Source organism: Artemia franciscana, chromosome 14 (genome assembly GCF_032884065.1).
Source record: "Artemia franciscana chromosome 14, ASM3288406v1, whole genome shotgun sequence".
NCBI lineage: Eukaryota > Metazoa > Arthropoda > Branchiopoda > Anostraca > Artemiidae > Artemia > Artemia franciscana.
In genome coordinates this window covers 4159855-4186242 of record NC_088876.1, presented here as the reverse complement: position 1 = coordinate 4186242, position 26388 = coordinate 4159855, and the positions used below count along the sequence as shown (strand labels likewise).

At 33.9% G+C, this 26388-nt stretch overlaps 1 protein-coding gene across 3 annotated transcripts; it reads right to left on the bottom strand.

The window, feature by feature from the left end:
• Nucleotides 1-2396: 2396 nt before the first annotated feature.
• Nucleotides 2397-26067, bottom strand: LOC136035200 (endothelial zinc finger protein induced by tumor necrosis factor alpha-like). Of its 3 annotated transcripts, none has more exons than XM_065716797.1 (5): nt 26061-26067; nt 20305-20384; nt 18226-18396; nt 17632-17790; nt 2397-4547 (listed from the first exon to the last, which is right to left on the bottom strand). In XM_065716797.1, exons 2-5 carry the CDS (start codon nt 20372-20374, stop codon nt 3304-3306), a joined length of 1644 nt encoding a protein of 547 aa, XP_065572869.1. In that variant the 5' UTR covers nt 20375-20384; nt 26061-26067; the 3' UTR covers nt 2397-3303. The 3 variants fall into 3 exon arrangements, with proteins under 3 accessions (XP_065572869.1, XP_065572870.1, XP_065572871.1); XM_065716798.1 differs by lacking the exon at nt 26061-26067 and adding an exon at nt 20849-24849; XM_065716799.1 differs by lacking the exons at nt 17632-17790; nt 26061-26067 and having other exon boundaries at nt 20305-24851.
• Between the last annotated feature and the right edge of the window lie 321 nt (nt 26068-26388).

Genomic DNA, 26388 nt, shown 5'->3' with positions numbered 1-26388 from the left:
TCACTCTCAGATTAACAATTGAAAAGTGCCCGAGTTGTCAAACACCTTTGGTCCTCAGTTTTATAGATTATGACCAGCCGTTCGATTCTATTGCTTGAGAGCTTTAGCAAAGGTCTTATCCTTGTATGGTAAACCAAACAAGCATATTAAAGTGATTAGTGTTATATACGAGAATAGCACTGCCGCGGTTAAGGTAGGAAATGAGGTTAGCAGCTGGTTTTTTATTAAATCCGGAGTTCAGCAGGGTTGTGTTCTATCTCCCTTTGTATGGATCATTTTGATGGAATTTCTTTTAAAGAGCACAGCAAAGGCAATGGGACCCCTCGTAATCAAATGGAGAGGAAAAACTGTTATGGACTTAAATTATGTGACGATTTAAGCATCCAAGATGAAAGTGTGAGAAACATGAATGAAGTTTTAGAGGTTTTGCGAGTGAAGGGAGCTAGGTTTGAAAATTAACGTTAAGAAGACTAAGTCACTAAGGTTAGGAATAAGTGAAGATGAACAGACGACGTTGGGTAACGAAAAGATTGATCAGGTGGGCAGCTTTACTTACCTTGGTGTTATTGTTAGTAAAGATGGTGAGTGCAGCGAAGATCTTAAAAGTAGAATAGCCAAGGCTCAGTGTGTTTTTCACAGTTAAAAAAAAGTTTGGAAGAATAGGAAGATAAGTATGCAAACTAAGATTAGGATATTAGAAGCTGCAGTTATGAGAGTTGTCAAATATGGCTCTGAAGCATGGGCGCTCCGAAAAGCGGATGAAGATTCGCTAGATATTTTCCAGAGAAATTGCCTGTGGACTCTTCTGGGTATCCGGCAGACTGACTATAATTCAAACAGTACGCTGTACGAAAAATGTGGTTCAATCCCACTTTCTAGGGGTATAATGATAGGAAGGTTGCGTGGCTAGGGCACGTTGTGCGGATAAAGGATGACAGATTGTCCTCGTCTAAATGACAGACTGTCGCTAAATGAAAAGCAGGTTGTCCTGGTCTGAAAGGGAGGACATCAGAAACAAAGATTTGAAGGAAATGGGAACTTCCTGGGAGGGTGTAAAAAGGGAGGCTTTGAGTAGATCGGGATGGAGGAGAAGCGTGCGTAACTATGTTGGCCTCAGGCAACTTCGCGTTGCTGTGAGTTGTTAGAAGTAGTTGTAATTTATTCAAACTATGTTAGATCTACAAGGTTTTTAAATGCAGAAACACTAATATAATCTTATGTTAAAATACTAATAAAAATAGCAGAAATCATCTTGAATATATATATATATATATACCCATGTTGAGCATATATAAACCTTTTTTTTTAATTTTACCTCTAGTCTACCCTATCACCCTGCAGTGTTTCCTTCTCAACAGCCCCAACCGTACTTCATCTTCTTACTAGGTGTTTGTCAGATGCAGTTAAAGCAATAATAAAGAATGAAGTGGGCCTAGCAATTTTATAAATTATAAAAAAAATTAGGTAAATTTCTATTTTTGGGACTTCTGACTATCTTGGAAAGCAGTTGAGTTAGGTGAAATAAGGATATCAGGAATAGCTTTGTTTATTTATTTTTTGCTAATCAGTGTGTTCAGATCTTGCCTCTTTTGAAAGAAAGCAATATTAAGGTAGAACTGAGGATTCTTATCTTGCTTCTTAGGCTGTTTTTTTTTTTTCTTTTTTTGCGAAACTCTTTTTTATTCTACTCTAATCAATAACTCTGAAATTCTCAATCCAATCACTAAGCTTTTCAATCATTAGCTCATTTTGTTAACAATCAATAATCTAAAACTGAAACAAAAAATATATAAACTGGGTTCCTTTTGTGTTCACTAGTCATTGCTAGATGACAGCAATAATTACATTCTCAAGGCATTTTGACCACCTGGTATATTATGATGACTTTAGATTCAATGAATTCTATTTCTGATTCTAAATTTCAAGACGAATTCTAGTACCATGTTTTTTTAGTCAGATTTTGTAGAGGAGCAATAGCTCTGTTTTGCTATTTCGAGGGATCGGAAGCATTGTGAAGATGTAAGTTCAAGGCTCAAACATTGTGGTATTTATTAAAGTTACATTTGAGTAGGGTTTTTCATACCAGGCAGTGAGCAAGTCTGGATAAAGTACTTCCTCCTAACGAAATCAATTAGACCTCTGGTTGGCAGCAGGAATAATACTGACCTCTATTAATACCCTGCTTTTTTCAGAAAGAAGAGAAAAATATGGGTCTGTCCAATCTTCAGTCAGAAGGAAAGAGAGGAGAAGGGCCAGATTAGAATGGGTAACATTGCTACAGACCCAGAGACCAAATAAAATTGCTTTCAAAAAATTTTTAGTGGAAAGATTAAATAAACTGTTCATTAAAAGAAAACAAGCATATGTAAATAAGGTGACAGGCTGTTAGAGAAGGGTTACACAAATACCAATTTATTACTCAATCATAAAAACTTCACAACGAAATTAATAAGTGCAAGCATATTACTTTTTTCCACCATGCTGTGTATCCTGCAAAAGTCACAAAAACAATATCATATCCAAACCTGTTTCTCCTGCCCTTTGGGTAGTTTTGAAATATGTCAACTATAAGGCCCCATAAACTATATCAGTAAAATATTTAAAATACACAAAATAGTACCAATTTTACGGCAGTCCGTAACTTTACTGTGACAAATTTTACCAATTACAACACAAGAACAAACTAATATTTCTCGTTTCTTTGTTTCTGCATTGGTTTTCCCAAGGATATATTGTCACTCAAAATGACCTCAAAATCTCAAAGGAGCAGATATCCTCCCCTTATTCCTTGAGTAGGACAATCATAGTTTCAAGGATTTACTTCTCTCAGGACAGACCAAAATCTACATACAGTTTTGTTCACAATGTTTCAATCCAAACGATAAGCAAATAAACTTTCAAAAAGGGAAAAAACATTATAAGAAGAATAGAAGATTATGAGTGATTCAACAGGATCAAAAGTCCTTATTTCACTCCAAGATGTGATTTAAGGTAATAAAATGGATTTTACTGTGGTGTTTACTCAAACACAGATACACCTGGTGACGGGAGAAAGCCATAGCCAAAGGAAGGAATAAGTTAAAACGAAAAACATACGAAAATCACTGAAAAAATGAACAAAAATATTCCACAAATCAACTAATGAACTGAAAAAAATATATAATGTGTAGCAAAAAACTAAGAAACGGTTTACAATAGGGTTCAGCAAGACCAAAGAAGTTTATATTGTAGACTGTGAAGTAGCAGGCTTTTTCCAAGAATGGGTAGTTATACAATTGTTAGGATTTCATTTAGAAGAATTTTCTATCTTGCATATATCATACTCTCTCTAGTGTGTACGTGTACTCTTTGGTGCCGAATCAAATTGCTTCTCTGAGAAAAAGTTTTTTCACATACTTCACATTTAAACGGTTTCACCCCAGTGTGCACTCTCTGGTGCGTAATCAAATTGCTTGACACAGAAAAAGTTTTCTCACACACTCCACATTTAAAGGGTTTTTCACCCCTGTGTACTCTTTGATGTTGATTTAAACTGCTTGACTGAGAAAAAGCTTTGTTACATACTTCACATTTAAACGGTTTCACCCCAGTATGCACTCTTTGGTGTTTGATGAAATAGTCTGACTGAGAAAAAGTTTTATCACATACATCACATGTAAAGGGTTTCTCACCAGTGTGTACTCTTTGGTGCTTAATAAAACTGCTTGACTGAGAAAAAGTTTTTTCACATGCTTCACACTTAAACGGTTTCACCCCAGTGTGTACTCTTTGGTGCGTAGTCAAATTACTTGACACAGAAAAAGTTTTCTCACACACATCACATTTAAAGGGTTTTTCACCCCTGTGTACTCTTTGATGGTAATTTAAACTGTTTGACTGAGAAAAAGCTTTCTCACAGACATCACATTTGAAAGGTTTCTCCCCTGTGTGCATTCTTTGATGCCTTTTCAAACGGCTCCCATTCGAAAAGCTCTTGTCACATACATCACAAATATATTGCTTTATCCCTGTATACGTCTTTTTACAGCTTTTCAAAATTTTGGGTTTTTTACTACGCAAGGAAGTATTCAAATGCATCTTATGGTTTTCTAAGTTTTTTCCTTCAGAATCCAATTCCAATGAATTTGAGCTAACAACTGTAGAAGGATCCCGTGGTTCTAATTCAGACGCGCTTGGTGACAAATGACCATGCATCACTAGATGTTGACTCACATCGCCAATACATTCACACAAACAAATAGGACATCTTCTTGTCTCTCCCATTTGGTGTTCCATAATGTGAACAACAAAATTTCCGTAATCCCTAGATATTGCTGGGCAGATGTCACACTCTATTGGTGACAGTTCTTCACAGCCAGTGTCTATGTGAAGATCTAGCATAAAAGACGATTTTTCTACTTTTGAACAGGAGCCGCAACGCCAAATACCAGCTGTTAATTCTTCAATAGCCTGATCTGTCAGCTTCATCACCTTCAAGATTGGTTTTGGACCAAAGAGTTTTTGTTGATCCCCACCATAAAAACTGCTCATAGTAGAATGACTTATCTCTATAGTAAAAAATTATTTTATTAAAATTGACTAAGGTGAAAACGATGCAATAATCAGATATCATAGCAATAACATAAAAGGTGAGCATTCTGTAACTGTTACCTGTCTGGGGTCCACACGGCCTACCACTTACAAATAAAGCAAAAATGAAACAAAGAATCTTGACATTAGTTTCACTTCATAGAAGAATTAGAATTGGAATAATGTAATTTTTCATCAGACTAAAAACTTGAAAGTCACATGGGATTAAAAAAAATTGATAGATTTAAAGAAAATTTCATTTTCTACCCCTCTCCCCTAGTTGAATTTATATTAAACTTGTACCATAATTTCTAGTGAAAACTAGTTCAACAGCAACGTTCCATAAGTTAGGAAGGCCATTGTACCAATAAACCCAAAGGCAGCAGAAAAAATTATCTAGTTCTAAAAACAGGGATATAAAAGGAAACGTGCCCCCCTTTCACCGTGATTTCTGAAACAAACTTAGGTTTAAACTAAATTGATGTTCAGCTTTCATTTTCAGTCTACAAACATTTTTTGTAGACTGAAATGTTTTATTTAAATTTTTTTCACGTTAACAATTTTCATTTAGAAATTCCTTTAAGGTAACAATTTTTTCAGCATTGCCATCAGCATGATGATGGATGTCTAGAAGACCACAAAAGAGACACAATTGCTACAAGCAAGTACTAAGCAGAGTCTAATAGCACACATAAATAGCTATTGAAAATATGCATATTCTTTTAAGTCCTTTGGTCAGTTTGCTAAAAATATCTTTCAAAAACCATAAATGTTTGACTCTCAACTTATTTAAAATTACACTTACACCCAGATCCTAACATGGTTTTTAAACGATCAGACGCGATCATGGCCCTTAAACCTAGTCTTAAAATTGGCGGCACAGTTTTATCACAGACCTTCAGAAACACCCTCAATGGCTTCTATTTTGATTGAATATAAGCTATCTTTAACTTACGGCACTTCCCACTCTGAAAATTTCACTTACTTTGAAAACAGTTCACTCATCTCTGGACTAATGAAATTCGATTAACAAACGTATAAGTTTGGATGGGCTTTTTTGAAGAGTATACTTTTTTTCTGAATTAGCAAAATTTTATTAAAACAAAACTATAAGTTGGAATTTAAGTCTATCAAGGTGGAGTTTACTTATACCCATATTAACAAAGTTCAGTTAACAGATTATTAAGCCTGAATTGGGGTGCATCAATATGAAGGCCAGAAGGGATATTTAAACAAGAGCTAAGAGCTCATATGGCACTTGTGACGAAGCAAGAAGAGCTAAGAGCCAAGAGATCATATGGTATGAGCTCTAACAAAATTCTATGAATCAATAGATTGATTTAAAAGGAAAACAAGAGGCTTAATGCCGGTCAAGATTTACAATAAGAGCTCTGAGTCACGATGTCCTTCTAAATATCAAAATTCATTAAGATCCGATAACCCACTCGTATGTTACAAATACCTATTTTTTTATAGTTTTTCCTCTCCCTTTAGCCCCCCAGATGGTCGAATCTGGGAAAACGACTGTATCAAGTCAATTTGTGCAGCTCCCTGACACGCCTACCAATTTTCATCGTCCTAGCACGTCCAGAAGCACCAAACTCGCCAAATCACTGAACCCCTCCCCCCAACTCCCCCAAAGAGAGCGAATCCAGTACGGTTCCGTCAATCACGTATCAAGGACATTTGCTTATTCTATCCACCAAGCTTCATCCCGATTCCTCCACTCCAAGTGTTTTCCAAGATTTCCCCCTCCAACTCACCCCCATTGTCAAAAGATCTGGTCGGGACTTGAAATAAGAGCTCTGAGACATGCATTCCTTCTAAATATCAAATTTCATTAAGATCCGATCACATATGCGTAAGATAAAAATACACCAATTTTTACATTTTCCAAGAATTCCGGTTTCCCCCTCCAACTTCCCCCAATGTCACAGGATCTGGTCAGAATTTAAAATTAGAGCTTTAAAGCACAAGATCCTTCTAAATATCAATTTTCATTAAGATCTAGTCACCTTTTCGTAAGTTAAAAATACCTCAATTTTCAAAATTACCCCCCCCCCCAAATCCGCCAAAGAGAGCAGATCTGGTCCGGTTATGTCAGTCACGTATCTTAGACAGGTTTTTATCCTTCCCATCCAGTTTCATCCTGATCTCACCGCTTTAAGTATTTTCTAAGATTTCCGGTTCCCCCCAACTGCCCCCCCATTACGCTGGATCCGGTTGAAATTTAAAATAAAAGATCTGAGTTACGAGGTACTTCTAAATATGAAGTTTCATGAAGATCCGATTACTCCTTCGTAAGTTAAAAATACGTAATTTTTCAGAATTACCCCCCCCCCCCCAATAGAGTGGATTAATTCCAATTATGTAAATCACGTATTTATGACTTCTGCTTATTTTTCCCACCAAGTTTCATCCCGATTCCTCCAATCTAAGCGTTTTCCATCATTTTAGGTTCCCCCACCCCAAACTCCCCCCAATGTCACCAGATCCGGTCGGGACTTAAAATAAGAGCTTTTAGAGCTCTTATTTTCAGTCACGTAGGATTTGTGTTTATTTTTCCACCAAATTTCATCCCCATCCCTCCACTCCAAGTGTTTTCCAAGTTTTTGGTTCCCCCCTCCCAACTCCCCCCAATGTCACCAGATCTGGTCAGGATTTAAAATAAGAGCTCTGAGACACGATATCCTTCTAAATATCAAATTTCATTGAGATCCGATCACCCGTTCGTAAGTTAAAAACACCTCATTTTTTAAATTTTTCAGAATTAACCCCCCCCCCAACAACCCCAAAGAGATCGGATCCGTTCCGGTTGTGTCAATCATGTATCTAGAACTTGTGCTTATTTTTCCCACCAAGTTTCATCCCGATCCCTCCACTCTGTGTTTTCCAAGATTTTAGGTTTCCCCCTCCCAACTCCCCCCCCCCGAAATGTCACCAGATCCGGTCGGGATTTAAAATAACAGCTCTGAGACACGATATCCTTCCAAACATCAAATTTCATTAAGATCTGATCCACGGTTCGTAAGTTAAAATACTTCAACTTTTCTATTTTTTCCGAATTAACGGTTCCCCCACTCCTCCCCAGATGGTCAAATCGGGAAAACGACTATTTCTAATTTAATCTGTTCCAGTCCCTGATACGCCTGCCAAATTTCATCGTCTTAGCTTACCTGGAAGTGCCTAATGTAGCAAAACCGGGACCGACAGACCGACAGATTTGCGATTGCTATATGTCACTTGGTTAATTAAATAAAAAAAAACAAGTTTTTTTTTTAACTGAAAGTAAGGAACGACATTAAAACTTAAAACGAACAGAAATTACCCCGTATATGAAAGGGGCTGCTCCCTCTTCAACGCCGTGCTCTTTGCACTAAAGTTTGACTCTTTCTCTCAACTTTACTTTTTAAAACAGTAAAAACTTTAGCGTAAAGAGCAGGGCGTTGAAGAAGGAGCAGCCCCTTTCATATACGGGATAATTTCTGTTCGTTTTAAGTTTTAATGTCGCTCCCTACTTTCAGTTAAAAAAACCTGTTTTTTTAATTTAATTTCTGAACGTTTTTCAATTAATTCATGTTTTGATTTCGGCTCTCCGCAGATGAATAATTAAAGCGAAATTTGCATATTTATTTATTTGGCTAAATGGCTTTCCCATAGTTTTGATCGAATGATTTGCGAAAAAAGGAGGGGAAGGAGGCCCAGTTGCTCTCCAATTTTTTGGGTACTTAAATAGGCAACTAGAACTTTTAGTTTTTACGAACGTTTTCATTAGTAAACATATACATAACTTACGAATTAGCTTACGTAACAAACTTCTATGTTCGTATGTATTTATTACGTATATGAGAAGGTTCGCCCACTCGTCAATACCTCGTCAATAACTCTTTGCATTAAAGCTTAAATTTTGTCCCCTGAATCACAAAGGCCGTAGAATAAATAGTTGAAATTACTAAAAATCCTTTAGCGTAAAGAGTGAGGTATTAGGAGTAGGTGAACCCCTTATATGCGTAATATTTTCTGTTCGTTTTAAGTTTTAATGCTACTCCGTACTTCCAGTTGAAAAAAAAAATTTATGTTTATTTTCTCATTGGTTTTTTAAATAATGCTAGAAAATGCTGCGTCCCCTTTATGGAAATCTTCTTCCCCCATGACAAATTCCTCCATGGAAAATTTCTCCCACATAGCCCTCTTCTCAACCCCCCCCCCGATCCCACGGGGGGATGCTTGCAGCCCCTCCCACGGGGAATGTGGGGGAGTAAGTCGTCCCCAAAGACATAGTTATAAGGTTTTTCGACTATGCTGAATAAAATGGCTATCTCAGAATTTTGATCCGACTACTTTGGGGAAAAAATAAGCGTGGGAGGGGGCCTAGGTGCCCTCCGATTTTTTTGGTCACTTAAAAAGGGCACTAGAACTTTTCATTTCCGTTCGAATGAGCCCTCTCGGAAAATTCTAGGACCCCTGGGTTGATACGATCACCCATGGAAAAAAAAAACAAAAAAAAAACAAATAAACACGCATCCGTGATTTGTCTTCTGGCAAAAAATACAAAGTTCCACATTTTTGTAGATAGGATCTTGGAACTTGTACAATAGGGTTCTCTGATACGCTGAATCTGATGGTGTGATTTTCATTAAGATTCTATGACTTTTAGGGGGGTTTCACCCTATTTTCTAAAATAGGGCAGATTTTCTCAGGCTCGTAACTTTTGATGGGTAAGACTAAACTTGATGAAACTTATATATTTTAAATCAGCATTAAAATGCGATTCTTTTGATGTAACTATTGGTATCAAAATTCCGTTTTTTTAGAGTTTTGGTTACTATTGAGCCGGGTCGCTCCTTACTACAGTTCGTTACCACGAACTGTTTGATACCAAGTGCCATAAAAAATTAACATCTGGATTTTACATTGCTCAACACAATTATGGCAGGCTCAATTCTTTGATTGGTTTGAAGTACCATGGACTGCAAAATAAATACAAATTCAGCCCTTAGTCCCATTTTAGGTATATTCGTAACTGAAAACTCACTGTCTTAATATTTTTATTTTTACTTGTTCAAAATTGAAAGGTTTTTCGTTGACTGATTGGTTTAAAGTACCATTGACTGCAAAATAAAATAAAAATTCAGCCCTTAGTCCCATTTTAGGTATATTCGTAACTGAAAACTCGTGTTCTAATATTTTATTTTGGTTTGTTCAAAATTAAAAGGTTTTTCGGTGAGTACCACATTTTCACCGTTATTGTTAACTTGACCTATGAAAACAAATTAAATAAAAAAAACAAAACAAGTTTTTTAAATGAAAGTAAGGAGCGACATTAAAACTTAAATAGAACAGAAATTACTCCGTATATGAAAGGGGCTTTTCGGCCTCGACACCCCACTCCTTGCGCTAAAGTTTGACTCTTTCTCTTAACTCTACATTTTAAAACAGTAAAAAACTTTAGCGTAAAGAGCGGGGCGTTGAGAAGAAAAAGCCCCTTTCATATATGGAGTAATTTCTGTTCGTTTTAAGTTTTAATGTCGCTCCTTACTTTCATTTAAAAAACTTGTTTTTTTTTTATTTAATTTCTGAACGTTTTTGAATCAATGCATGTTTTGATTTTGGCTCTCCGCAGAGGAATAATTAAAACGAAATTTGTATATTTTTTTTTTTTTTTTTTTTTTTTGGCTAAATGGCTTTCTCATAATTTTGATCGAATGGTTTTGAGAAAAAAAGAGCGGGGGAGGAAGCCTATTTGCCCTCCGATTTTCGGCTAATTAAAAAGGCAACTAGAACTTTTAATTTTTTACGAATCTTTTTATAAGTAAAAGATATACGTAACTTATAAATTAGCTTACGTAAAGAACTTTTGTATTCTTATGTTTTTATTACATATATGAGGTGGTTCGCCCCCTCTTCAGTACCTCGCTCTTTACACTAAAGCTTAAATTTTGTTCCAATTCATTAAGAATGACCCCTGGATCACAAAAGCCGCAGAATAAATAGTTGAAATTACTAAAAATACTTTGGCGTAAAGAGCGAGGTATTAGGAGGAGGTGAGCCCCTCATAAGTGTAATAATTTCTGTTCGTTTTAAGTTTTAATGCTGCTGCTTACTTCCAGCTGAAAAAAAACTTTTTCATTGTTTTTTTTTTTTTAAGTAATGCTAGTAAATCCTGCGCTCCCTTCATGGAAATTTTCTTCACCCATGACAAATTCCTCGATGGAAAGTTCCCCCAGCATATTCCCCTCTTCTCAACCCCTGCCTCCAACCAAAAAATCCTCCTGAAAACGCCTGTACACTTCCCAATAACCATTACTATATGTAAACACTGGTCAAAGTTTTGAACTTGTAACCCCTCCCACGGGGACTGTGGGGGAGTAAGTCGTCCCCAAAAACATAGTTATAAGGTTTTTCGACTACGCTGAATAAAGTGGCTATCTCGGAATTTTGATCCGTTGACTTTGGAAAAATAATTAGCGTGGGAGGGGGCCTAGGTGCCCTCCAATTTTTTTGGTCACTTAAAAAGGGAACTAGAACGTTTCATTTCCGTTAGAATGAGCCCTATCGCAACATTCTAGGACAACTGGGTCGATACGATCACCCCTGGGGAAAAAAAAAAAAAAAAAACAACAAAAAAAAAAAAAAAATAAACACACATCCGTGATCTGCCTTCTGGCAAAAAATATAAAATTCCACATTTTTGTAGATAGGAGCTTGAAACTTCTACAATGGGGTTCTCTGATACGCTGAATCTGATGGTGTGACTTTCGTTAAGATTCTATGACTTTTATGGGGAGTTTTCCCCTATTTTCTAAAATAACGCAAATTTTCTCAGGCTCGTAACTTTTGATGGTTAAGACTAAACTTGATGAAACTTATATATTTAAAATCAGCATTAAAATGCGATTCTTTTGATGTAGCTATGGTACCAAAATTCCATTTTTTAGACTTTTGGTTACTATTGAGCCGGGTCGCTCCTTACTACAGTTATTAATTAAATTTGACAACGCAGAAAAATTTCAATAATCAAAACAGAAATCTCGCACAGTTTTATTGTTATTTGTTGTTTAACCTATTCTTTGCTTCTTAACTGTCGTTGTCTAGTAAGATGTCATGATTCTTTATCAATATTGCTCTTTATCAGAATTGGCGTCCACCTTAAATAATAAAATAAACCAAAATATCAAAATTGCACAAATATTTACAGGCTTTTGGCACTAAGACCAACTTACCAGTTTCTTTTGAATTCCAAATTTTTTAAATTAATTTCTATCATTTTCTTAGAAACAAACGCTCAAAAACACACCCTGGGGGTCCATAATAGAACTGGGGTACAATCTCCCAGGGCTCGTGAATATAGGCAGAGGGGGGGGGGAGAAGCCTTCTCCAATGTATACTCAGCAGGGCCCATCAGCGTAGGGACACGTCCCGTGACTTACATACCTTCTCCCAGAAATGGATTAAATTGCAGGTTGACGCAGACAACCAACGTGGGAAGTTCCTCATTAGGCCAACTGCGACAGGGCGTAAGATCAAGATCTAGGCCTCAGCTCGGACAAAGGCCTCAGCAGAGGGCTACACTGATCCTGTCGGGATACCCGCAAGACTGGGGACCTTGCGGTCAACTCTATACCCACTTGAAGAGTGGAACCATTCGATGAAATTATATCCTAGTAAACGACAAAGCATTCTTACGGGATTCTGACCAATAGATAATTGTTAAGGGCTTTCTCTGTTTTGGTGGGTGCTTTCGGGCTAAGAACCTTTTCCTAATTAATTATCTACTATGGGTTGTAGTCACAGCTACCCTTATTGATTACGCTGTAGACCAAAGACTGGCAGGATCAATACAAAATACTAGGATATATAGGGGTGCTTTTATTGATGTTAAAAGTAAAAATCCCCATCTAGTGGTGTCTAGGATTAATTTTGAGCTGAAATCTCGGAAGGGTAACTGCCTCCTAGGAGGCCATGACATTGGTAGACTCCAGGATGAGAATTTGGGAGAAGCGCTCTTGGAACAGTTAACTATTAGACTGGAGAGTTTTATAATTGACAACGCACAAGATGGATAGAATAATTCTAAGAAAATAAGAGGTATGAAGTAGAGACATGGATACAATTGCCAAGGGTTTGGTGGATGCAGGTAGATGGCATAATAGTAAAATACTGTACTGGCAGGTTCATAGATTGGGAGGGAGCAACCAATCTGGACTTACTCCATATAAACGTGTGAACAAGCCACAACTAGTGATTAGGAAGAACTCAAAGAGAGGTGGGCTGAACATTTTGAGAATGTGCTAAGCCGGGATAGAGTTACAGGAAAAGATAAAGGGAAAAAATGAAAGTTTGTGATACCTTGAAATGCAGGAAGATTTTTTTGCGAGGAAGAATTATTGAAAGTACTGCTGCAGATAGAGTTTTAAGGGAAGAGCATTGTGGTTTTAGGAAGGGTAGAGAATGTGTCGATAAAATTTTCACACTCGGGTTAATTTAAGTCACCGAGTCAAAAAACACATTTAATTATCAGCTTTATTGGTTATAAGCAAGCCTTCGATTCAGCTGATAGAAGAGCCTTAGCGAAGGTCTTATCCTTATACGGATTACCAGATAAACACTGTCTTTATGAGGATAACACTTTTTGCTATGTACAAGAATAACATTAATTTGGTCAACATCGGAAATAAGGCTTTTCGTATTAATAATTAGCATAATCTATGTCCTGGAAAGTTATATCTTCGTGTTAAAGCTATAAAGTAGTTAGTTTTGCATTAAATCTCGAGTTAAACAGGGTCCATCCCCATTTATATGGATCATTTTGATGGACTTTGTCTGAAGGAGCACAAAAAACACGAAATATATTGAGGAAGTACAACTTTCCAGGATATAGATTATGCTGATGATTTAAACATCTTAGATGAAAGTGTGAGCAAAATGAATGAACTTCTAGAGATTTTGCGAGTTCAAAGTGCTAGAATAGGTTCGAAGATTAATGCTAAGAAGACTAAGTCGCTAGGACTAGGAATAAGTGAAAAAAAAAAGGTGACTTTGGATAATAAAAAGAACCGATCAAGTGGACAGCTCCACTTACATTAGTAGTATTATTAGTGAAGACGGTGGGTGCCTTGAATATGTTAAAAGTAGAATAGCCAAGGCTGACGATGTTTCTTTTTTTTTCACAGTGGAAAAATAGTTTGGAAGAATAAGAAAAAAAGAAAATGATTTCAAACAAAGATTAGACTTGGAAGCTATTTACCAGATGACACTGGTCAAATACGGTTCTGAAATAAGGACGCTCCGAAAAACGGAGGAAGATTTGCTAAATGTTTTCTGACAGAAAAATAGAGAAAGCATTGGATTTCAAACACTCCATTGGGCCTAGGGTTTATATTACCCTTCAAAGATACAATACCGTGATAAGCCTACAGATCTTCCTTGCATCAAGGGAACAATACACTTGTAGAGCGGGACTCGGTTTTTGGAATTTATGGATTCATCGAGTCAGAAATACGAACTTACTCAGAATTTTCAACAGAGAATTATCTTACATACTTAAAAATTGAAAAATTTACCTATTTTCAACGCGTTTTTCACTATGAAAAATTCTCAGTAAATTTCGAAAATGCACGGCTAAAATCGACTCTCACCTATCAAATAATATCATAACTGCCAATATTAACAAACAAAACTTGTCGAGGGAACAAACTTTAATAATCTCTTTACGAGCTACAATCTACGCTACCAATGCAGAAAAGTAATTCTCCCATTTTCAAGAAGGAAGGGAGGTGGGCAATGATGCTAATTTTAATGAGGTACTTTGCATTTAAATTTGATATCATTTTTGATCGGCTTCGGGATCTTTTTTTTAGAATTCTCAAAAAGGTGTTTACATATTAAAATATTATTGTTCCACTGAATGTAAATAAAAACTAACATTCTCAATCAGCTTCCATTTGGCCTAAATTTAAGATAAATGTCCACTTTGCAACTAAATTCACACGTACCTAAAGTCACACTGCACTAGTTAACCTTTCCATTTCCTTAAAAAGGCAGTGTATTTACTTTTAATGATACTACACTCACGAGGAAAAATGTCTAACAAGTTTTTTGTGCTTAACTTTTGAGTTATTTTGATGTGCTACCATGTCATTCGAAATGCAAAATTAGCCTGCCATAGACTTTTGGTAATACAATTTAAGCGCTCTGAAAACATGAAAAATGTGATGTGACACTTTAAAAACGTTTTTTTGCAATGCTCTTTCTGTTGTTTAGATACTCCTTATGGTCCTTAACTATCCCTTTGTCAAGCAAATATAATAGAATCCGTCCTTTCTTGTATCTCTGAAAGTTTTGGTAGGGTAATTTCTCTCCAGGATTTTTTGATTAGTAAGTCATTAACTCATGTTTTTAATTCTGTAGCTCTACCTCAAGTTCTTCTTTATTTAGTATAGTTACCATATTTTAGTTCTTCTAATCGTTCAGACATTAAAACAACTTTCTTTTTTAATTTTGAAAAATTTTGTATGTCAACTTTCAAAATTTCATCCTACGTCATCAGCGATAAAACAATATGGTATGAATGATGCCATTGTTGATAATGAAAAAGAAGCAACAAAAATTTAATTCGCTAGGGCCATCGATTTCCCATAGCCGGACTCTGGATATTTTTAAATTATTGAAACTAGAATATTTTTTTAATTAGCTGGTTGGTATTTTTTTTTTATTTGCTGTTCATGTTCAAATTTACGATCTCATAAATGAAATGTAATTAAGAATTATTAGTATGATTTAGGTTAGTGTATATTGGCTTGTATTTATATTTCTTTGTTATTTTATATTTATATGGTCAGTTAATTCATTTATACTCTTCAATTTTGAAGGTTAATAAAATGCTTGAATTTGAATTAAGTTATGAAGTTTATATTGCTTGATATATTGTTGATGTTATGCTTGTAAAATTTACAAAAATTTTTATATTTGACAATATAATGCCTTTTTCAAACTAAGTTCACAACAGTACTAGTTTCAAATACATCTTCATCATTGTTGTCCAGATTTTGGGAGTCCGATTCAGAAATTAAATTGGTTATTCTGGATGCAGAACACACAAATAGTTGTTGATGCTCAGATGATAGAATAGAAAAGTTACTCTAATCATTTCAGCTGCAATTGATTAATATATCCAGATTCAACAGCAAAAATAAAAAATAAACAATCAGACAGAAAACAATACAAGTAGGATTAAATATTCTCAATAATTTACCAACAAATAATGAAACCCTCACAAGATAAAAGAAAAAACAGACTGCAAGCGTGAAAAATGATCAAACCTGAAAAATGACGCCAAGCTATGAAAATCAGGATTTCTTCCAACTTTAACCATTTTCTAGTGTTTTCAAGTCTCGTTTGAAATTCATACAAAATCCTTCTCCCTAGACAGTTAATTTTTAAAAAGCGTTTTCACTTTTTATGCTACTATGCACCATGGTTCACTCTGACATTTTACCAGGCTGCAGCAATGATTCTATTCTTCGTGTTAAACTGCTCAGAAAGGACATTAAATGGATGTACTAAGTTTCAAATGGGAACAAAATATACCTTTTGTATGTTATGGCTTTTGTATACTAAAACAAAAAAAAATTCGATTACTTAGTTATAATGCTTACTTTGCACCACTAATTGGATATTTTATAATCGAAATAAAAGTAGTATTGCCTTTCAATTAGACTATTTAAACTATATTGGGGCAATAGATTTTCCCGAGTGATGTCTTCCTATTTTTCACGGTGAAGGATAGTTTTGAATCTGATCTGTTTTTGATAACGTGTTGTTTCCCATTCTATGAATTTAAACTTCATAATCTTGACTTTCCAATGTAATTAATCAAATTCACGATTTTCCTATCAAGTTTTTTTTATAGTTAAACGTTCAAAGAAAGTTAAAGAACATTAGATTGGGATGAAAGTAGATATATGATTAATGAAATCGAATCGGGCATTAAAAATCGAAGTTTGTTTTTCCAGAAATGTGTTAGATTTTTCAGAAAATTTTAGGTAAGGATTTATAATTTTATTTAGTAATGATTGGCTAAAGTGTTCATTATGGACTCAAATAAGCTCAGCTTATTTGCTTGATTAGCTATGATGTACCTTACAGAAAAGTACAGTAATTTTATTTTGAAAATAATAATAAGAATACAAAACCGAATAAACGCATAAGGTTCTTTAACTTTAAGAAAGTAAAAGAACCATATTAAGCCAATGACCAGTTAGTTAGTTAAAGTCTTATAATATTTCAAACTTAAAACGAGCTGAAATAGCAACCAACAAAAGAATTAAAGAGGAGACCAAAAACAAATAGGAAATGACATACATTTTGAAAAAATAACAATAATGTTAAAAAAAATTGAAGTGATTTTCAAAGAGTGCAGATGTGGTAATATACCATTTTATGATTAAGATAACCGATAGACAATATAAAGATATCTAGATTCAAAGATAACAAAACATCTCAAAAGCCTCCAGAAGGCCACAGTATCATTTGTGCTTGGTTGGCAACGTTTTTTTTTTGTGTCAAAAGCAAGGTTGCCGTCAGAAGCGGGCTCCTATCTGAGTTTAATGAATGACCACCTTTCCATGCCTATTTTCGAAAATCTGGCTATTTTAGAAAATGATAGCATTTTTTGGATTAACTTTATAGATTTTTTTGTGAACATGGCACTTGCAATAGAGTTGAACAAATAATAAAACCTAATAAATGATCGTATAACGTCCGTAATGCCCTGGGATGAAAGTAAATTGATAATGTGAGCTCCAGGTTTGTAACTCACAGCACGTGGGACTGCAATTTCAGAGGTGTATTCTTTACCAGTGGCATTGGATGCTACTGATATCTTCTTCAATCTTGAAATTTGGCATTGGGGGGGGGGGGACCAATATGACGTGCAGAAAATCAATACTTCGAGTGGGTGGGATATTGGAAGATGAGTACTTTAGCTGGGTTGGGTGACACGTGAATTGGGGAATTTCCCCTTTCAACCTAATTTTAAAACGCTATTATTTTCAAACATACCATCGTCATTGCAATCCAGATCCTGGGAGTCGAACAAAGATGTTAAGTTAGGTATTCTCGAAGCAATACTAAAAGGTTGCTGTTGATGCTCACGTGATAGAGTAGAAGTAGAAGTTTCTCTGATCGGTTCGACATCGTCTGATGTAGCATATACAGCTTCTATAACAAAAACAAACACAGAGATAGAAAATAAGCAAAGTATGGTAAAATATTCTCAATAATCAGTACCAAGACGTAAAAAGCAGAGTAAAAAAGGAAACACCATCATCTACAAGTACAAATTATTTACACTACAATACTTAGTATTTACAACTACAGTAGGAGACAACACTGTTGTACAATATTTTATTTTAGTAATGAAACAAATTGTTGGAACAAAATTTGCAAATTTTTTATACATAAACTTCCAAATTATGGAATTGCTGTCCATAATACATTGCATAATTTCAAGTTTTTTTTCTTCTTGATTTGGCTTCAGCAGTTTCAAATCTTAAGATGGTGAAGACCTAGCAAAGTCTAATTTATCCTAGTTTTTCCCAATAAAATATTACCCAAAATATGTCATTATACAAAAACCAAATGCTTTAGATGTACCTTCACTGTCAAAACATGTTGAGCCCAGTTCCTGGGTGTCAGGTTCAAGTTTACAGGGTCCGGAAAAGCAGCAAAAAGTACTCACAGGAACATCATCCCTATTAGGAGACAAAATATGGGTTGGAAAGTCAAAAAGCTCCTCATGGTCACTTGGTAAAGCCTCCTCAACTTCTGAAAGAAATCATATATAAAAGAGACATCAGACATATTGAACAAAAAAGCTTAAAAAACAAACCCAACTTCTTCCTCCTTTTCAAGACATTATCCCATAAGAATGAATAATAAACCTTATAAGGACAGAAATCAAACTATTTTTCGCAAATAGCCAACACCAAATCTTAGGACTTAGAGTTGAAAAAAAAAAAAAATGAATCCTAAAATTGTTGCACAGGTTATGCAGTTGAGAGGCTAATCGGTTGGCTAATTATCTAGGGTAGAAAAAACCACAAACAGTTGGTGGCAATGTTGTTTTTTTCCTTTTGATGCTAATCCCAGTTTTCTTTAGTGTCAGAAAAAGAAACTGTTAAACTAACTCCATTTTTTTACATCTTTAATTCATTTTCTTTCAGATTCCATTTGTTTGTATTTGCATTTGATTTTGGAAAACATATACATATACAGGCAAGAAAACAGAGAGTCCACTTCATGTTTGACAGAAACATTGAAATACTAAAGCTGATAATTGAAATATTTTTTCTTCCAATTCTAATGGAAGAACTGAAAGATTATCACCCATTATAAAAATACTTCATGTTCTGATTCCCGCCCCCCTCCTCCAAAAAACATTGTATTTGGAAACTCTCTAAATTGACAGAAAATATGATCTGGAAGCAAGCTTGCAATTTTAAGACACAACAAAAATAAGAATCAAACTATTTTAATACAAGTACTGTACAGTATAGTACAAGTATTGACTAAAATAAATAACAAATCTATGTTCTAAAAATATTGCTCACAATAAGTATAATGATAATATTTCCTGTAAAATAAAACATGAAATATCTTTGGTATGCTATCTATTAGATAATCATACTTAGCTATACTGAACAAATACCACATACTTAAAAAAAAAACTTCTTTACTTTGTACTTTGAACATACATGAATATACGCAGAGTGGCAAAGGGGAAACTGTGTAAACTCTGTTGGAAGAATCCCCAGAAAAATCAGAACACTTTTTTTTTGCACCTCTTCCACTTGAGATCTATTTAGAAAAATATATAAGACTAGCAATACCCGGACAACTCTTAATAACAAGTTTGGGAAAATTGATAAAATGTGGATAAGTTGGAAAAACCTGACTGAATTATGTGTTTTTTGTCAGGAAATAATAGAGATAATAAATGACAAAACTAACACAACAAGAAAAAAATAAATGTCAAAGATAATAAACCAACAGCTTATAAGTTAGCTACCAAGAGGGGTGCTTAATGGTAACTGAAAAAAGAAGAGGGTTACTTGGTGTCACCTTTGCTGTCCCTAGCATAGTACCTTATCCCTATTCTTTTCCTTCATTTATTTACAAATCACAAAAAAACAATGACAGGAAACAAACAAACATCGAACAATTTTATGAAAAAAGATAGTAGGTAATTTGGTTTAAAAGAGATATTTATTATAAGACACAGAAACTAGACCCTGAGGAAATTTCTGTGGCTGCCCCACAAAATGAATTCTTTGATAGGAATGATTTTTTAAATTGCGATTATTATTTATGCCTGCAAACAGGAAAGAGTTTCCTGTTAGTAAACAGTAAAACAGGAAAAACAGCAAAGAATGAACTGTTTTCATGAATTGCAAACAGGAAAGATTCAGTTACAAAAGAGTGAGAGGAAATATGTCAGCCAGAAGACTTGTTGTCTCAACAAACTGGAAGAACTATGGCTAATAAAATGGACTCTTTTTTTTTCTGCAAATAGCCCTTTAATTACCCTCAACTCTTAAGAACTAGATCCAAGCTTTTGTACAGTGTATATTCTTTTTTTTTTTTTGTTGAGAAGAACCATATAAGCAAGAGGAGGAAAGAGAAAATATTTACTAAAGCAAAGCAACTTTACGAAAATTTAATACAATAACTTACCATTTTTAACAACAGAAGTCTCAGGAATGGTGATAGGTTCAGCCATATTTGGGACTTCAGGCCAATGCATAATATTATCTCTGAAATAAGTTGATGCCACTTATAAAACATACTATACTATGAACAACACTTGGAAATGGCACTCCATTTCCTGATGTTTTTTTTTTTTTTTTTTTTTTTTTTATGGAAGCTGCAGATTGTTCTGTGTTCACTGTGATAGATATTTTGTCTATTTATTTACAACTTTCTCAAATTTGTCTTTTCTTGTAATTCTTTAAAAGTATGCCTTAAGGAAAAAAAAATGTTTTTCTTTTGTTTTTTATTTCGTTTTTTTTTAGTGCATTTAATTTTGTTGGAGTAATGCATATATGATATATGTAAACAACTTAAACAAGTTTAAAGGCCAGGTTTCCACTCAGACAGCATTAACAGCACTAACCATGGAAATATTGTAAGCTCAGGAATTTTGGTGTCCTACAAAAGTGAAGCTTTAGATACAATCAGAATTAAATTCTAAACTAGGGCTCAGGAAATTGTTTTTTACCTAGTTCAGCTGCTTCATGAATGAAAATACCCAGAAACAGGGTGTTTCTTCTTCTCTTCCTGTTTCTACAAAAAAAAGACTTCAAATCAGCATTATTTTTTTTTGAACAAAATTTGGTACTTGTTAATTATCCAGAACACACTCAAGAATTTCAATATGCAAGATCTCAGAAAAACAGTTTAGCTGTCTATATTTGGAGAAAATTGGCTTAGGCTCAGGGGAAAACTACATCGTAGGTATATTTTAATTAAATATTTAAGATGTAGACTTGGTATTTGGTTAGGTCATATTAGATTAGGTATTTAATATAGTGTGTTCTGGGCAGTCTGCCTTCAATAAATTTTGGAGGTAGCTTTCATAATTTTGTTAGTAAAGTATTCTGTTTTCACCATGTTTTGGTATATTGCAATTGGGTTAACCTAACTTCACTTCTTTGGTGTCTTTTGTATAAATAAAAAGTAACCTAAATTCTAATGTAAAATTGCAGAATATTGGCTTTTGCTAACTTGAAAAAGCAACACTTCTCAATCATATTGAAAGCCTAAACTAGGACCCAGGAAGATGTATGACAATCTATTTGCAAACCCTGTCTTAAATCAAATACTCTCAAAATTACTTTAATGAAAGGCCATTTTATGGTTTTAAAGATTAGAAAAGTATAAAATTCAATGAAGCTTGGCAAATAATTTATTGCTTACTTTAAATCAAATCATTGAGCCAATATGATAAAAATGACTATTCAGTAGATGATTTAAAGATATAACATATGCATGTCCCTGAGTGTAAAAAAATAATTTTCCTTGTTGCTAATATACTGTCTCTTTGTTTACTAATACCAATATAGGAATAATTTTAGTAATTATAGAAGGCTTTTTTAATTTTTGTCACACAAATTTTTTATTTTTTAAAGTTCATAATTATCTGTTCCTACCTGAATATGCAACAATTGGTCTAAAAGTAAATGCAAATAGAATTTAAGTTTTCACCTGATAAGGAAAACCATGAAAACAATATAATTAACCTCTATGGGGTTAATAATTAATCTACCAAATAATTGGCTTCAATGGGGTTAATAATTAAACTCCCACCACAATAAAAACTGTTTAGTTAATCCTATTGCTATATATAATGGTTGTAACTACAGCAGACAACTGTAAGAGGAAAATGAGACAAAAATTAAAACTGTTACTATCAAAGTTGCAAGATGTATGTCTTTTGATGTTGGGATTGTATTATTTTTGTGTTGAACAAAATATTGTTTATTCATTGAAGGGTTAAGGGCAAGTTTTTCAATATTTTTATCAATACCTAATTCTCTCCACCCCATCCTAGATTTTTCAAATACCTTTTATGATAATTTCAATGAAATAATACCTTTGCTTTCTACTTCCATTGAAAGCTAAATCTCCAAGAAGAAAACATTTTGTGAATTGACACTCTTGTTTATATATTTTGGTCTCATGTTTAAAAATGGAAAAACTACAATATTCATTTACAGACACATTTATCAGACATTATAATAATAAGTTAATGCAGGTGTAACAGGTGATTATGGAGCATCAACTAAGCATGAGATTTCAAATTATATGGCAGATGTTTAGCTAAGTTCCACCATATATTAAGAGAGAGGGGATTTGGAGCATAGGAATCTTTATCATTAATAGATAAATATTTTAAAACGTTTGTTACCAGTCTACAGTTATGGCTGTTGTTCAGGAGACTTCTTAATCACAAAAAGAGTACCACTTGGTTCCTTATTAAGACAATCCCCCCAATGATCATGTAAATAGCCCTAATATATTTTATTATTATTTAACACTGTTATATGTTGGAGTCTCTTTGTTGAAACAAGTCTTGTGTAGTGTACTGACTTGACACAATCTAATATTTCTTTTTTCAACAAGATATTTCTTTATGCTAAAGCATGGTAGTTAAAAAAAAAACAAAAAAAAAAAAAAAAACAAGAAGACAAAACTAGCTTATAATTCAGGCTAGTGAAAATGATACCAGCTAGTTTCAAACAACACCAAAAAGCATTTTTTTTTTTTTTTGTAAACTGGCCATTCTTCTGTTGTTGTAATTTTTTTGCATAGCCTAGCCCATATATTCATATATGTGAATTTCATTTGGCACTTGTGTGATATACCCACTACTGCTCCAGTTGCTTATGCATTGACACACTCTAAACTATTTACTTTTGATAGTTTCTCTCACCTTAGCAAGAGAAAAGACAAAGAGAAGTGACAGAATAGATGGGAAATTTACAGATTGGGCTATATATTTGCACATTAAGGGAAGAGAAGGCAGTGGAAGTAAAACATTTAGACATTGGAAGTCAGAAAACAATTCTTATTTTATAATATGCAAAATAATTGTAGCTAACACATTTTGTATGCACACACTGTATTTTTTCCCTCCCCCCAAATGTGCAAACATATAGCCCAAATTTGTTTTAAAGTATTACATTTTTACCATAATTATTTATATTTTAGTAGGATTAGCATAACTTCACTTCTTGAGTGGTAGTGAGTATATCATAGAAGTACCTTTAATTTTTAAGAATGTAAACCATTTCTTGGTTCAAATAGGTTACACATAAAAATTTTTTTAATAATTGATCATAGTTAATATACTGAAAGACTTTCAAAAATGCTGTTAATTTCTCCAAGAAGCTGATAAAAACATGATGAAAAAAAGTTTTACCATGTTCATGAGACAACAAAGCTGTTTTATTTGAGACAAGATAGTTTTAGTTTGGGCTACCATTTCCAGTCTCATTTCACATAATTCCATTTTATTTGAGCCTTCGTTTTGGTACTGCCTTTGACAAATAAAACACTGAAAAAGAGCTAGGCACCTTACTGGCAAAAGTTTTTAAAATCAGCAAATGCTTCTTGAGTGCTACTAGCTTTTTTAGGTTAGGTTACATCAAAAAGTGCTTAAATTTGAATTTGCAATAGAACCAATTATTATATTTGTAAAGAGCATAAAAAAGACATTGAATGGTGTATTCACTTTATTGGTAAGTCAATAATATGAATTGTTATACATTTACCCATCAGGGAATGTTGAAAGTAGAGTCTGGCTTTTTTTAGAATTCAAAAGTCACAAAGTACTGTAATTTGCAAGAGCCAAGGGCATACCTTACAGTAGTTAACAGACAAACAGTACTGTATGCATATCTGGAAAAATACATCCACCAGGTAAATATTTTCAGATGCCATTTTTATGAAACAAGGGGTGAAACTACCTAGACAAACAAGATTTGATTTTTGGTATCTAGTTACAGAAAACGGTAAGGTCCCTTACAGGATATCCCAAATAAAACAGCTTTGAGTTTACTAAATACATAATAAAAACACTATTAAGGAAACAGGACTGAAACAAGATTAAATAAAACACAGCATTAATTTGAATCTAAAAGCAAAAAACCAGCAGCCAGAATTCTTTTTCCACCACCATTCTGGTTTTGCTTCTAGAGTCTAGTAAGTTCTTGTCTTCTTACAAATATTGGCCTAACAGCTTCCTGTGGTAAAATTCTGGTTTAGTTACTTTTTACTATCTTGTTAAGGAGTTAGGTTAGGAAAACAAAACTTTCAGTAATTCAAACCAGGGCCAAAAATATATTCTAGGAAGGAATTGCCAAGCTTCTATGTTAACCCTCTTCTGATTTGTAAGTCACAGAAATTTACTTACTTGACAGGTTTTGACAAAACAATATTTTACCTTAATTTTGAGTTATGAGTTTGAAACTGGTTTTAGTTCTAAGAATGCCATTTGAATTATTTTGAATAGAATTTTAAGCCATATCAATTGGTGTTTTCAAGTTTAGAAAACATATTTACAGATTTTTGAAACCTTATAAACTGGGATTAAGCAAAGCTGTGAAGCTGAAAACTGTTTTGTTGTACTTTGTTTGAGAAAAAGATCAATTTTGCAAGGTTTTACTTTTGTAAAACAAAAATTTTTACAGGTTATCAAAGATCACTGCCCTCTAGATGGGGAAATAGAAGTAGGTACTTGAAACTACCTTTCCTCTGAGGACATAATTTAGTCCGTAGACCTATCCCTGAAAATATATATATATATATATATATATATATATATATATATATATATATATATATATATATATATATATATATATATATATATTTATATATATATATATATATATATATATATAAATTATATATGGTAAAATTCTAGTTTAGTGACTTCTTACTATCTTGGAGAAGGGTTAGGTTAGGAAAAGGAAACTTTTGGGGATGGGTCCACAAGCTAAGGTATATCCCAGGAAGGTATTTTAAAGTACCCACATCTACTCCTTCTTCTCTCTAGTGGGCCCTGAAATTTGCCTACATGACAGGTCTATACTTATTGAAATTTTGACAAAACAACATTTTACCTTAATTTTCAGCTACCAGTTGCTTTTTCTCTGTCTTTAGTTCTGAAAATGGAATTCCTGTTATTTCAGTAGAATTCTGAGCCACATCAATGTTTCTTTTTTCAAAATTTAGGAAATGTGTTTGCATATCTTTAAAAGCTTATAAATTGGGATTGAGCAAAGTTGTGAAGCTGAAAACAATTTTGTTGTACTTCATTCAAGTAGAAGATCTATTTTGCATGGTTTCATTTTTACAGCACACATATTTTTAAAGGTCATCAAAGGTCTGGGCCCTCTAGAGGGAGAAGGAGTGGAGGTAGGTACTTCAAAATATCTTCTCAGGACATACTTTAGCCTGTAGAACCATCCCTGAAAGTGTCATTTTCCTAACCTAACCCCTTTCTGAGATAGCAAGAAGCAACTAGAATTTTACCGATAGTTCTTACTCTATATGTAGAATAATCATAGTAAAAACATTATTCAGGGAAAGAACTTCATCTTCACTTCTTTCCTTGTTTTTCTAAGAAATTAATGAATTTCTTAAAACCCATATATTTACCAGAGTATATACACCCATCCCCCTAAAATGAAAATATATACCCAGAATTATATAATAAATCTAAATATAATATTCTTTTGCATAATAGGCTATATGAACTTTATCCCCATATTAGCCACAGGCTAAGCTGAATATCCCTGGAGGCACAATATAAAAAAGAATTCTTGGACATTAAAACCTAAAAATATAACATGGTACGAAAAATAATTCCAGGTTATTTCAATCAAAACATAAAATTTTTGAACATAAATAAATATTAAAATTACAAACGGAAACCCTTACTAAATCATTTCTTCTTTGATATTAGCATCCACATTTATCGAAATCCTCAGAAAAAAACGTCGAAAAGAAATATTCATTTTCAAATTTAGCCGTAATTGCTCAGGATTACTTATTACTCTGATGGGAAACACACTACGGTTTACCTTATGATAGGCAGCGCAATAGTACTGCCTAAGTAATAGGTGATGTTTCCACAATATATTTTTTTCTGACCAAGGCACTTTGTACAGAAGGAGCTTTCGTTGAAACTTTGAAAAGAACTCAGTCGATTGGAAATCAGGTTTTACTGTACTTTAAAGAATCAAAAAGGAT

Bases quoted from the DNA above. Each gene is read 5' to 3' on its own strand.
- LOC136035200 (XM_065716797.1), bottom strand. From the start codon at position 20,374: ATGCATTGGCCTGAAGTCCCAAATATGGCTGAACCTATCACCATTCCT. The intron at 18,397-20,304 runs GTAAGTTATTGT...GATTTCTTTCAG, and splicing joins GACTTCTGTTGTTAAAAATG to AAGTTGAGGAGGCTTTACCA. The intron at 4,548-17,631 runs GTATGTTTGAAA...TTTTTACTATAG, and splicing joins TCTGGATTGCAATGACGATG to AGATAAGTCATTCTACTATG.